This window comes from Sapajus apella, unplaced genomic scaffold (genome assembly GCF_009761245.1).
Source record: "Sapajus apella isolate SASKATOON/1434 unplaced genomic scaffold, GSC_monkey_1.0 scaffold23, whole genome shotgun sequence".
In the NCBI taxonomy this organism is placed as follows: Eukaryota; Metazoa; Chordata; class Mammalia; order Primates; family Cebidae; genus Sapajus; species Sapajus apella.
Genome location: NW_022436963.1, coordinates 13,523,596 through 13,538,159, shown reverse-complemented (window position 1 = coordinate 13,538,159; position 14,564 = coordinate 13,523,596). Strand labels below are relative to the sequence as shown.

Here is a 14,564-nt window from a genome sequence, read left to right as displayed (position 1 = left end):
TTGCAGATACCTAGGCCTGACTAAAGTACTGGTAATACTTTCCAGGAGATAAGAGAGAAAAGGTCTCTTCATAAACTACATTTTGACAAGACTGTCACAGTTCTTATATTATAGCTGGCTTTCAGAAAGTGAGCCCTGGACAGTACTTCCCAAGGCTTCCAGCTATTACCTAGAAAAGAAGGCTTGAAGTCAGGGGCTTTAAGGCGGTTGTAGTACCCTTCAGACTCTAGACTGGAATGTTCTAAACATCTGGACTGAGGCTTGAGGGACTCTCCACCTCATTTGCCACAGTTTTAAGGCACTGACACAACCCCCCACCGATATGGGAAGGCTAATGGTGATGTGATGGTCCAATTCATTCTGGGGGAGGGGGTAAGAAATGAAATTCACATTTTATTTACTGCACATATTTTTCAGTATGTATAATCTAAAATGTCTGGGTAAAAGCCTTTTGGCAACTCCTTATTTTGTTAATATACTGATTGACTGTATTTTGCTGGAGTGATATTTTAAGGATCTAAGAAGGTATTATATGCATCTTCACTAAGCCCCAGATTGTGGAATTTTTTTTAAAATACTTGAGACCATCTGGGGGAGAAAAAGTTGATTCAGACATCACACTATTAACCAGGTTAAATTCCAACTGAATTTACTATTAAAATTTGAAACCATAAAAGTAATTTTAAAAAGAATAATCTCAAAATGGAGAGACTTTTAAAAGAAAACTCAAAATCTAGAAAATGAAGCAGAAAATACAGATTAAATCTGATTATATAAACATCAAAGAAGAACAATAAATACAGTTAAGAGGTAAACTACAAATTGGGAAAAATATTTGCAACCCATATTACTACCAAGGGATATCTCTCTCATTAGAAAAACGCCAATAACTCAAAGAAAAAATAAGCAAGAGATATAAACAGTTTACAGAAAAACAAATGGTTCAATCCCACTTATAATAAGAGACAACACATTAAACCCACACCGAGACACCCCTTCTTTTTCACCTATAATGTTAGCAAAAAGGCCAAAGTTTAACAACATAGTGTGCTGGGTTGGCTGTAGGGAAACAGGCATGCTCATATGCTTCCAAGAGAAACCCACCTTGGTACCCCATCATGGAGGGCAATCTTGCACCACACGTATACAATACCATGTACCCCGCGATACAGTCAGTAAATTTTCCTCTGAAAACTTTCCTACAGATATGCTTATCCCACTTGCAAAATGACACATACACTTATTCACCACACAACTGTTTGTAATAACAAAAGATGGAGACCAATCAAAATGACAGCCACAGGGCACTGGTTAACTAACTAAATCATGAAACTTCTACACAAAGGAATATCATGCTTCTGTATGAACGAATGAGGAAATTATACAGGCATAGGGTAAACTTGTGTTATGTGAGAATAGCAAGGCACATGACTGCGTATGCAGTATTTCATTGTATATAAGGGGACAAAAGGATATTCATTATTTGCTTACGTATTATATACACATAGCAATCTCTGGAAGAATAGACAACAAACTAGCAATAACGGCTATCTATTTGTGAGGAAGGAGCGGGGTGGGTGAGTGATGGGACGGTAATCTAGGGGTGCATAGAACTGTAAACTTTTTGATTTTGAATCGTGTCAAGTATTACCTACTCAAAACTTAAATCAGCTTTATTGAAAAATTAAGTACTTGGGTCTGACTTTCAATGCTTTTTTTCCTCTCCTTTCTAGGAGGATAATCACCTCTCACAGCCGTTGTCCTGCTTTTAGCAATTCTCTGTGCAGCGCACCTTACTGGCGCCTCCCTGTCCTTCCTGCTCTGGGAGAGGGAAACAATAGGGACAGAAGAGTAAGGCCACGTCAAGTTAATGTGTAGGGACTCTCTAACAGCTCTTGTACCTGTTTGGAGGGCTGCAATTTAGGCATCACTAGGGGCTCTTCTCCTGATTCCTGGCCACATTTTGGGTGAAGATACAGCCAGGAGAGAAAACAAGAGCAGACTGAAAAAGGCAAAGGTGACAGAAAGAGCCTGCTGAAGTGCTTGCCTTCCAGCGCAGAGGCAGGGGCACCCTGTCTTTCAAAGCCTTTTCTTAGAGCAGCGGCAGGATGGACCATGGGTCAGGAAAGGAGGAGGCAAACGTGCCTGGGGAGAGAGCATGGGGAAGGAGAGGGGACAGCGGGCTAGTGGAGAATGAGGAATTTTACAGTGTGGCAGGGTGGCCAGCATAAGGAAGAGCACCGACATGGAGCCCCTTGAGGACAGGATCTGTATCTCGCCCATACTGTTTTTACGGAGTAGTTAGCATAGCACATGGAGCCCTGAGAAGGGGTCCCGCTCAGGACCCACGCTGCTACAGTGGAGTCCCAAGGCAACCACTTAGGCAGAGTGGCCTAGCCAAGTGATAACTTCTCAGAGCCTGAATTTCCACATCTTCTCATTGGGTTAATATATTTTACACACTAAGCATTTTGCATATATTACCCCCATTTAATCTTCACAACAACCTCATGAAAAGGAGCTATCATTAGACTCATTTTCTAGATAAGGAAACAGAGGCCCTATGGGCCCTTCCTAGTCGTGGGGCCAGGACGTGGCAGAGCTGTGGTTAGAACGCGTATCTCCCTAAGCCAAAGTCTGTCTTTTAAGCTACTACACTCTTTTAAAAAGTAAATGATATCATTTTCAATCAGAGGGATTCTATAAATACTTGTAGTTTCCCAAGATGGTTCCCAACTCCTAGACCTAGATGAAACTGATTGTGCTTCCCTCACTGAGCAGCAGAGAAAATACCAGAAGGACTGGGGCATCTCTCTTTATGATCCAAAATATGTCTACAATGGGACCACTGACATGTGGGGGTCCAGATACATAAAGGAAATAGTCTGGCAGGCTATAGCATCACTTCTGGGGAGGACTTGAAATGGGATGTGCATTTATCTTTGTGATATTCATAACGTGCAGCTGGCTCTTTGAACGTGTTACAATCAAAAACACATTTATTTAGAATGGACTAGGTATGACACTTAGGCATTTAAGTGATGTCCAAAGTCTTCCCCTCGTAAGATTAGTCTTTGAATCCAAAACTATACAGAGAAGTTCCTATTTCAGTTTCTAAGAGTTTTGAAAACATATTAGAAAGTGAAGACATTAATAAGCAAAAAGAGATCACAGAATAATTTAGCTATCAGTGTTAGCAGTTACTGCTTTCCCTAGAAGGCCAAAATTGCACCGTATAGTATAAAAGAAAATAGATCATGTACCTTCTCATTAATCTGTCATAATCCTAATCTTTACCTTCTCAGATTTCATAGGTTTATCTGATCATAATAATTGGATATCGAAAATTTTGTCTTAGTACTCTGATTTACGCACAACCAATGGAGATGAATCATTCCATATAAAAATTCTAGCATAAATCCTATAACTTGGTTCATTGAAAGTAAAAAGGGACTGCTCATGACATAATATGGATTAGTGAATGAGTCTAATTATCATTTTAATATTAAAAGATATTAATATTAAATAGAGTTTGCCTAAGACAGACCTTACAGAAATATTATCAAGAGATTCAAGTGTGGTGATTAAGACTGTACAGTCATGAGTTTCAAACATTTATTATAAATGTTTCTAGGACAATAATTTTTCCAAGTATTCAAACCATCCAGAACTCATATGTGCGTCCTTTTTCAAAAAACATTTCATCATTCTTAGGGAAAAACACAAGTACATCCATGTTTGCTCACTTCTCTCCCCACTTCCTAGTCTTCATCCCTAACTTATCTACAAATTTAGGTTTCTAAGAGGTATTTTTCACATAAGGCCAAACGCATGCATTATATGTTTATTTTTAAAGCTCAAAAACATGCAAATATCTGAAAGTTTGGAAAGAAAGTGGATGCAATACACATACAGACACACATAGAGCACCCCCAGTACATACAAACCCAGAAACAACACCCCCAAAACTGCAAAATAAAGCAAAGCAAGCACACACAGGACATACTTTAATTGCTCCCAGCTACACACAAGCTGAATTGATATTTGCAAGTCTTACTTTTGGGAATTCAGGTAGAACAGGTGAGCTTCAGCACTGTGCCATCTATAAGACTTTCATCCCCATGGCAACAAAACAAAAATTTGGCAAGCCAGTCCCGGCCATCAAGACACCCCCCACTTAAGCTTGACCGCCCCTCACCTGCTCCCCTTCTCTCCTCTCTCCCCAGAAGAAGGCACTTCACGGAAACGTCTGGGAAAGCCCTTGGACTTTATTTTGTTACACCCTCTAAATGGACAAAAAACAAAAGAGAACAGGTGTAGAATACAGTATTTTCAATTGGCCACCAAGAGTTCCATACAAATGCCCTCCCCTCCCCTCTAACACAGACAGACCCCGTCATCAGGCCTCGTTAATGACATTTTCAAAAGAGGATGCTTAGGCACAAAGCTGTCTGGACTTTATGAACAGCTTTTATGCTGAGGTAAGAAACACCCAGTGGGAACTTTACTCTTGTAAGTCATCTTTACATATTCGCAGCCTCTGTTACCCTGGTGTTAATGGAAGGTTGGGATACCACAAACACAGTGATGACCCTTGTCATTCATATACCTGCTCTTCCACCTTTGACACACTGCCCTGGCAAATAAAATGGTTTAAATTATCACTGGAGTAAACAGAACTTGGGGATCATTTGGTCCTCCCTTCTGCCACAAATGTCTCTGAATCTGGTGCCATTAGACAAATCTGGGGTTTTGTCTTCTACCCCATGCTTTCCTCTCATCTCAGAACAAACATGTTCCTAATTCACAATACAGATTGCAGAATAAGTAGGAGAGGCACCTAAGGGAGACGGGAACAGCAGTTGGCAAGTTATTACTATATATTAAGTCCTATATTTAGTTTCCCCTTAAAACTTAAATAACTGTAGCATCTGAGACTTGGCTACAGAATTTGAAAGATGCACTTCTGTCACACAAGAACACTTGAAGTATTTATTTAATTATATTTAGTCTCCTAAACCAGCTGGGCTATAGGATTTCACACTGAAATGATTCCTATTCTTTCCAAGCTCTGTTGATAAAATAGCAATGACAAACTCAGCTATATGGAAGTTCTCTTTTTTGGAAGCTCTGTTGAATCCCACACCGAATTCTGAAGCCAGGTATGTAATTCCAAAGGAGTAAACATTTGGTTAACTATTGAGTCCACTGGTGGTTTTTTACTTCTAGGAATGAACATTCTCTAATTCTTGATTGTCAGGTTTTCTTCACCCTTAATTCAAGCTTTCAAGTACTGTGTTAATTATTAGACTCCATGTTGGGTAAAAGTGCTTGGCACAGGAACCTGAAGTTTGAGAAGTCAAACTTGGAAGGCGATGAAAAAGGGGGGAGGGGTTGCTGTAACGCAGAACTTCTTGTCTCCCTCTATGGAGTGCATTCTGGAACTACAACAACTGTCCTACAAACATCATGGATATACTCCGTGTGGCTATGAACATTAATCTGAAGAAATCATGAGTGTGTTGGAATGTTTTTACAAATTCTCATAAAAACTTGAAATTTGCAGCTTCCTAAAATATTTAGACTTTTTCTCAACCCTTAGCCCTACTCTGAGTTCTGCCAGATTCACTCTTTCAGGAATTTTGGAGCGGAGCCGGCTATCCCCGCAGCTTTTCCTCACACACAATCACAGGCGCTTAAAACTACCACCCGTAAACTGACAACACTTTAGCTGAGAAGCAAATGCCACACAATCAATACCTAATATCTTGAATAATTGAGATATTTGAGGCCACCTGAGCAACCCAGCAGAACACACATAATCAACCCTGGGGGGAGAAGACAGTTAATTCTGAGAAATCCAAAGAAAGATGGTTGTTACCTAGAATAGACTGAACATACAAGGAGTTTCCCTTTCCTGAAAAATGAGCTCGGTTTAAAAACTTACCCACCCACCGCTTCCCTAACAGAATCAGTCCAGCTTTTTAAGTATCATGGAGCATGTTTAACTGGCAACCTTTAGCAGTGAATCTCTTTCCGCTTTTGTCTAATGACTATGTGTTGGCTTGTTCCAAGAGCTTCCACTGGCATCTCAGGGCCAACTTGACAGCAGGGGGGCGGTTACTATAACAACTGACAGCTCTCGTGAATTCTGAAAGGCCCCTGAGTAGCCATTTGGGAAACAGTTATTGAGCAAAAAGTTGCCTGGGACCGGCAGCTTTAGCTGCCATGTGAACCAGACCTTCAACCACAGTCATCTGGAGAAAGAAAAAAAAGGAGGTGACCACCTCCAGGAACAGCTGGGGACCTCAAAAGACTCCCTGCCCCCATCCCTTTTAGCATCTCAGAGCAAGATAGTTTAACACCACGGTGTCATCATAAACTCAGACCCTCTGAGGCAAGCCATATTTTGGCATCACAGAATGCGCCTGAGCTCTCCCCAATGGCTTGACACATTGTCAAGCTTTGAAAAGCTGAATTGTAAAAATCATTCCTAATGATTAAAAAAAAGTCTTGAAATATGGCCACAGATATGGGTTCCAAAAAGAAAAGAATGGCAAACTCAGCAGTTTTAAAAGAAAAAAATGATGCCAGAATACCTGTGGTCCAGTAAATGGTCTGTTGGTAGAAAAGATAAAGGTGATCACACCAACCCATGAAAAACAATGACTCCGAAGCTCAGAGTTTTCCAGATTAGAGAAAGTTTTATATACACCTACCTTTTAGATTCTCACTCTCTCCCTCAGCATTAAAAGGACACTCAGCAACTGGGACTGACCCAGTGCCTTTGCACATGTAGAATCTTCCAGAAAAGAATCTGATTGTACTCCTAACAGTGGACTTTTCTTTGCATGAAGGAAGGGCAGTTTGGCAGACTTTGCTCTAAGAAACAATGAATGCGCCATGATCCAGTGTTTCTGGGTCATCTCCTACACAGTGACCTCTGCTTGGACCACTTTTTCTTTTTCTTTGCTTTGTAAAAAATACAGCCCAAACATTCTCTCTTCCAAGAAAGTCTTCTTGGCTCCCTCTCCTCCTCACCTAACCCTGGCTGTGGTCAGAGTCTCTCCCAGACCATGCTATTTTCCTTGATCACTGTTGCAACCCAGGGGAATGCAAATTCAACCACCCACAGTGGCCCAACAGGCAAGGAACAGCGGGAAGGGCAGGGACTGGCAAACTGGCAAGGGAGTGCTTCTCAACAGTGGGCCATCATGGCTCCATCCAGCCACCAATGACACAAGGGAATCTGGGAACAATGTTGCTAAATTTTCCAGTTTATCACAAGAAGCCAGACAACTGAGGTTTTTCCTCAAATCTATTTTCTAAATAATTCAAGATTTGAAAATAAATGTCAGCTAAATAAAACTGGTCTGAAGACCACCAGTTTTCAACCTCTATTTGGGATAACCTTGATTTACCTGCTTCTTTCTTCCTCTAAGGTCTGAACCCCTTAAATGCAGGAACTCTGTCCCCTCAATGGCTCTTCAGTGCCTGGAACTAACCAGATGCTTAAGAAATGTTGAATGAACTAACAGAGGAGTCAAGAGGCCAGCCATAAAGGGTCTTAGGTCAGCAAAATACCCAAAACCCTAAGTCTGAGAAATTCCAAAGCTTGCAAGCTGTTTGATCCTGGACAAGTCATTCCCCCTTCTGGAAACTCTTTCCTCTCTTGGGACAAGCATGATGCAGGCCCTGATGCGCCTTGCCTACCACGCATGGCTGCTGCAGGATTCAGTAACATAAGGTGTTCTCTGTATTAATTCAGCCATTACTGCTGCTTATTAGCAGGGGTGTTTCCCCTTTCCTGTAGCTTCACAGTCACCTGCATGGGAGAAATCATTCTTATGACACCCGTCTCCTTTGTGACTTTGCTGGGGTGAAAAGGGGACAAACACCTATACCAAAATCCAGTCGTCATCAAGTAGACTCGGAAGCGTCGGCCGTTAGCGCAGATGGGTGAAGAGCATGTGCCTGGGCTGACAGCAGCTCTGGTGTCATTGTTGCTACTGCGGCAATACAGGAGGGATCTGTGTTCCAGTGAGGCACATGTGGTCAGTCATCCCTCAAGCAAGAGAGGGGTGTTACCACACGCCACCCTCGACTCCCGCATGCATCTGTTTGTTTGCCTGAGCCTCCATTATGCCAACACAAATCCCCCACACATTTGCGGTTTGCATCCCTTCATATTTATTACACTCTGTCTCCCACTGAACATCCAGGAAAGAAAAAAAATTGCGATGTCAACAAAACTCACTTGTTTTCATGAACAGCATTCTTAATGAGGAGGCACCAACACATGGCAAAATTTCTGAAACTCTAAAGATGGGACTTTGAATAAAAGAGAGACCTCTTCCTATTTGCATACATGGCTAAATTGGTGTTGACTGATTTACCACAGAATTTACAGATGGCTCGGTCATGTGCTGAAGTGAATCTACAAGATCAGGGTGTGAAATCCTTCTCCTACCAAATTTTAACAAACCTGGGTCAGATGTTACAATTCCCACTTAGAGAGTTTCCAGTTTTCTGTTCCAGAATCTGCCGTCAGCTCAGCCCTAGCTGAATTTGAGAAGCAAAACTTCTCTATACTTTTGGAAAGTCTTTTTCCAGGTTAGCGTTATAGTCAATAAGATATTACATTTAGTATCAAGAAAACTAGCACTGATCATCTGGGACTAAGACCAAATACGTTAAATTATTCAACATCACAATCCTCTCAAATAATGGAGATGTAACTGAGTGAATGCCATCAGTCAGCTTCTAGAACACGTGAAACTGTCATTGGTATTTTAAGTTTTCTTCCACGTGATTTTGGCAAATCCAAAACAAAGGATGATTTATATCTGGCCTTACTACTGCTACGTACAGCAGCGGAGACATCCCCTTTTCCCAGAGAGTGTTTTTGATACACACTATAAAGTAGGCTGTGGAGGGAAGTATATGCCTCCAGGCACACTCCTCCTCCTCCGGACAAGATAACGTACTGGTTAAGACAGTGGACTATGAAATCAAATTGGCTGGGTTCAAATCCACAGGCCACCAAAAATTAACCCTGTGACTTAGGCATGTCACATGATCTTACTAAGCCTCAGTTTTCTGGTCTGCAAAATGAACATAATACTAATTATTTCCTAGGATTTGTGTACTAATTAGGTGGGAGTGTAATCTGCTGAGTACATGTCTAGTATGATATATAGTCATAAAATGTTCTTTGCTTGGCCGGGCGCAGTGGCTCATGCCTGTAACCCCAGCACTTTGGGAGGCCAAGGCAGGTGGATCACCTGAGGTCAGGAGTTTGAGACCAGCCCGGTCAACTTGGCGAAACTCTGTTTCTACTAAAAATACAAAAATTAGCCAGGCGTGGTGATGGGCGCCTGTAATCCCAGTTATGCAGAAGGCTGAGGCAGGAGAATCGCTTGAACCCAGGAGGTGGAGGTTGCAGTGAGTCCAGATCGCACCATTGCCCTACAACCTAGGCAATGAAAGTAAAGCTCCATCTCAAAAAAAGGTTCTTTGCTCAAGAACCTTTAGATATACAGAGCCATTTCAGGGGTGAGACATTACTCATCAGAGCAATAAGAACTACCTTCTAAGCGACGTCCCTCAGGATTACAGAAAAAAAAAAATTAAAGGTATCTTTGTAATACAATTCTAAGCAGACAGAAATGCCTTGCTCATAGTAGCTACACTATTCTACGGCACAACTAATAAGCTGCACCCCCTAGCACACTGATTGGACACTGGGCACACAGCTTCTCTCCCACCATTAACCTCAAATTACGTAAATCAAAAAGAAACCTTCCAAAAATTTTCCTCTTCTCTCTGAGTGGCAGCAACTGGGCTGCTCCAAGTCTTTTCAGGAACGTCAGCACATTAGTGCCATATAAACAGCTTCTCTTGTCCAAGATACGGAGCTCCTGGAATGCAATTCAAAAGGTGTGTTTTCCTACCATCTTAAGTAGTAAGGCCAAAATGGCACACTTCGAAAACTTTCGAATTGATTTCTTTTCCCTTATTTCCAGTAGCTCTGAACCTCTGCATGCTTGATATGGTCTACAATATTTTTAAGGCACACATAGGGTGCCATTAAAGCTTTAACTATTAGTTGATTTTATTTTTAGTATCTGCCTCACAACCCTGCCCCTTGTCCAAAATCACTTTGCACACATTTCTTCCTAATTCGATTAGCAACTTCTGTGTTATGACAGAGTCTGGTTCCTACGGCTCTTCAAGGCAGACCTTTGCAAGGGCCATTCAACCTACCTATACATCCTACCTGAAACATCTCAGTTAAAGTATTTTAGAATAAATGTCTCCCCAAAGATCCATGTTGCTGCCTATAAAAACACTGCTCAAATAGTCCCCGATGAGACTGATACCTGAGGTCTCTCAGACATACAGGTATCCGAGGTTTCTGCTCATAGTTTTTAGTTTCTGTCAAATTTCAAATAGACTAATGATTGGTCTCCAAAGTTCTTCCTTTCAGGAAATATATACATAAATCAATGATGCCAATGGGTCTAAATATTTACTAATACTAGGGCAGTGCTTAACAAATACCCACGTGTTCCTTCTACATCATCTGTGTTCTTGGAGCTGTTTGACCATCTATAGCCAGTGGTGAATGAAGGAGTGAAGGGTTCCACTTCTAGACCAAGGAGTTGAGAACTCGGAGCATTCCTCACTTCTCTTTCCCTGCTACAGCAATTTGGGAGCTACGTGCTCTTCCACCAGTGGAAGAGGGCTGCCCAACTCTATCAGACCTCACATGGGTGAGAAGTAAGCCTCTGTGTGCTATGAAGCCAATGGGGTGCTAGGGTATGTCTGCTGCAGTAGCAATGAACCTTTCTCTAATACAGCCGACTGGGAATTAGTATGGCTGGCCACTGGGTTTCAGAGTTGTTTCCTGGGGTTGGGGAAGGGAACGGGGTCATGTCTTTAACCCAGTTACTTAGGAATGTCCTCCTCTGGAATTGCCTTTAAGGCCTATCAGGAGCATCACCCAAACCAATTTCATTAACTTGATAGTCACCCCTTTCCTTTTTTGTCCCAAAGTGGTTCTGTTCAGTTGGTTAACCTACATTTATGCTATATTTAGCTCCAAACAGATGACTTTTATCTATTTCTAGGATAAATACTTTGCACAACTGAGATTCTTCAAAAGAATGAACTCTATAAAGAAATTCCAAAAGTTATTTTCAAGCATGTTGTATGCAATGGACATATTGCAAGCTGTGTACAGCAATACAATGTGATGACATTTAAAGGACAAAATTCATTTAGATCTGTGCATTTGATTTTATTAAAAAACAACTTCATTTGAGGCATACCAGGACCCAGAGTTGTATTTTCCATTTTTCCCTGAAGTCAGATCTGGTATAACACAAGTAATGCCTGCATATTCACCAGGAGCCAGGCACCAGGACAAGCACTTTCCATCGCCTGCACTGGATCCTCACGTGAACTTGTGGCCCATTTCTTAACTATATATTTTGCAGATGAGGAAACTGAAGTTGGTGAAGAAGTCTTTGTCTAAGGCAGCATTTCTCAACCTGCTTTTCACTGGCAGCTCCTCTAAGGTGGCCCTTTGAGACTTTTCCCCCCTAACTGCCCAGTGCCAATTTTAGTACCATGAACGCACAGTGCTATTTATGCATATGTCTATCTGTGCTTTATACACAAAATAAGTTTATAAAAATCTCCCCAAAACAAATTCACACCTTGAGAGATGACGGCACTGCTGGTGGGAAGCATGTCCCATAGCTGCACAGATAGACAGTGTGCTGCACTGTGGCTCCAAATCCAAGCTGTGTGACTGTAGGCCCATGTTACAGTCTCTGGACGCAGCAGTGTTTCTTTTTGCCCTCCTGCAGTTTGGCTCCTTCAACGCCTTTCCATCATCATCAAGGTAAGGCATATCTCCCTTCGGTGAGGCCCTCATGATCTGCTCCAACAACACTGAGTCACATGTATCTGCTTGCAGTAGGCCAGGCTTTTTCTCCGCAGCCTCATTCTTCCATACCCTCTTCACCTGGCTTACAGCTGCTTGGGCTTCAAGGCCCAGCTTGGACATCAGGTCCTTCAGCGAGCTTTCCCTGACCCCCAACCCCCATTCCAGGCTGGGCTGAAGCCCTTCCTATGGGCTGTGATAGCAACTTGGATTTACATTTCTCCAAATACTCCCCATACTCTATTATATTTTCTCATCTGCCTCTTCCAATGGACTGTGAGGGCCATGGGACCTCATCTCTAAATCTCTAGGCCCACCAGGATGCATGGCAGGAACTCTGTAAGCATCGTATAAAGAATAGGAAGCAGAAAATGGCTCCAGTGCACATGCAACAGAAAGCGCTTTATAACTGAACTTCCTATTCACTTTTTTAGGTCTTGATGGTCCTTTGGGAAACCACCCCTTGTTTGGCTTCAGTCCAAGGCTCTGATGACAATGGCACTGATCCTCCTTCTGGGCTCCAGAGTTAAATGCAAGACCTAGGCCTGACAAGACTATTCTATTCTTTTGGCCACCAGATGACTCCAGGGATGGACAAATGACATAAGTCAGTAATAAGAGATACCATGTTGAGACTTAAGTGGAACTACTGGAGGAGAAAGATTCCCTTTCCACTGGGGTGGAGGCATGTAAGTCTAACATGGCCAGAGGCTGCTCTGTGGAAAGAGGCAGAGGGCCTGCCTGAGGAAGAGAACCACGCGGAGAGCAGATCCCAGGGACTGAGGGCAAGGGAAACACAGACAGACCAAACCAGCCAAGTCCTAATGCTCCAGCCTCCAACTCCAGCCAAGCCCAGTGCTCCTGAACTTCGCAATTCCAAGAATCAAACTTTTTTTTCCCTTAAGCTTAAGGCATTTGAAATGGATTTTTGTCAACTGCGACAGAATTCTGACCAACACAGTGGGCGATGATATTGCCAACTATCTGGCCCACGGCAGGCATTCAACAAATGTGAGTTCTCTTTCTCTTCCTTGGTCAAAGAATGTGGGTCAAAAAGAAAGGACAGTGATAGTACCTACCATACAAATCTGTTGTGTGAGATGGTGCCACCCAAGGGTTTGTCACAGTGTCTGGCACTCAAAAAGGACTCAGTGAACATTAGCACTAACACCAGTGTACAGCAGGAGACTTGGAAGAGACAGAATTCAGAGACCTTGAGTTTAGTTTTCCACTCTGTCATGAACCTATTAAATTGTAGTTACCAACAACCCAGAGTGAACACTCTCAAAGATCAGAACAATAACCGCAAAGGGCCAGTTCTTGGTTGTGGTAGAAAATGCTGCCACAGTGAGCAGGTGTGAACCTCCCGGTGCCAGGCCTGCCGCCTGAGGAAATGATCCAGAAGGTTGTGATCTGCCTGAATGCTCTACTTATGTCAAGTCTGTTTGCCAATCCATCCAGTCTTACTCAGCCTCAAAAGGCAGAAGAGAAGTGCTGTTGTTCTAGCTAAGTAACTGCATTGCCAAAGGGGAACACACGTCTCCTCTGTATTTACCAGTTTTCTATGTCAGCTCCCCAATGCTTCCTTCTTTCACATTAATAATAATTTTTAAAAAGTTGGACTGCAAAAAGTTCCTTGTTCCCTCTAGGCTGTATGCTTAGCCAACTCATTCATCTTACCATAATTTAATTTTACTTTCCTTGCTCTGTAAGAATTTTCTTCACATTCATTTTTTGTGCTACTGGGATTAGGAATTTGGTAGAAGCTCAAGTCCAGGCTCTGTTGGATGAAGTTTAAAGCTCTGGTTACTTTAAACAAAGCTTTTGAAGAAATACACATATATAATAAACATCGTAAAAATATTTCAGACAGGCCGGGTGCGGTGGCTCACGCCTGTAATCCCAGCACTTCGGGAGGCCGAGGTGGGTGGGTCACGAGATCAAGAGATCGAGACCATCCTGGTCAACATGGTGAAACCCCGTCTCTACTAAAATTACAAAAAATTAGCTGGGCATGGTGGCGTGTGCCTGTAATCCCAGCTACTCAGGAGGCTGAGGCAGGAGAATTGCCTGAACCCAGGAGGTGGAGGTTGCGGTGAGCCGAGATCGCGCCATTGCACTCCAGCCTGGGTAACAAGAGTGAAACTCTGACTCAAAAAAATAAAAATAAAATAAAAATAAAAAAAGTATTTCAGACAGGAAATATTAAGATATTGTTCAATTCCTATTTTCCATTTGGACTGAGTTTTTCAGAAGTATAAACACTTGTCATTTTCTAAAGGGAAAATACATTTGAATAGAAGGATTTTAAAGCTGTTTACTACGTAACATAGACCTTCCCGAGAGGAAACTTGCAGTAAATACTCATGTTTTGGCTGGCCTGATATTAACGCTTGTTTGGCATAATGCTCCATTGGTCTTTCTTGGCCACAGTGATCCAGTTGGGGGTAGGGAGAGGATCCACGGTGGGCCAGTCAGAAACAATCTGGAGGGTTTTGCTAGAATTGCTGGGTACAAGGTGTTTCTTTATGCTGGGGCAGCTGTGGGACCTCTCTGCTCCCCTGTGGTGACGGTCTGAGACTAAAACCCCACAGTGCTGAGCAGAGCCAAG

At 42.4% G+C, this 14,564-nt stretch overlaps 1 protein-coding gene and 1 long non-coding RNA gene across 5 annotated transcripts in view; one reads left to right on the top strand and one right to left on the bottom strand.

Moving 5' to 3' along the window:
* The window catches only part of LOC116559187, a 49,828-nt gene extending 41,463 nt beyond the window's left edge, over window positions 1-8,365 (top strand). The window contains exon 3 of the long non-coding RNA XR_004272366.1: window positions 7,822-8,365. This is a non-coding gene — a long non-coding RNA (uncharacterized LOC116559187). The remainder of the gene's footprint in view (window positions 1-7,821) is intronic.
* The window catches only part of PTPRG (protein tyrosine phosphatase receptor type G), a 764,493-nt gene that overhangs the window by 63,501 nt on the left and 686,428 nt on the right, over window positions 1-14,564 (bottom strand). For 3 of the 4 annotated variants that reach the window (XM_032289599.1, XM_032289600.1, XM_032289602.1), the window contains one exon: window positions 4,199-4,285. The exons of the other annotated variant lie outside the window; for it this stretch is intronic. In XM_032289599.1, the coding sequence (XP_032145490.1) occupies window positions 4,199-4,285 (87 nt within the window). The remainder of the gene's footprint in view (window positions 1-4,198; window positions 4,286-14,564) is intronic. 4 annotated transcript variants of the gene reach the window in all.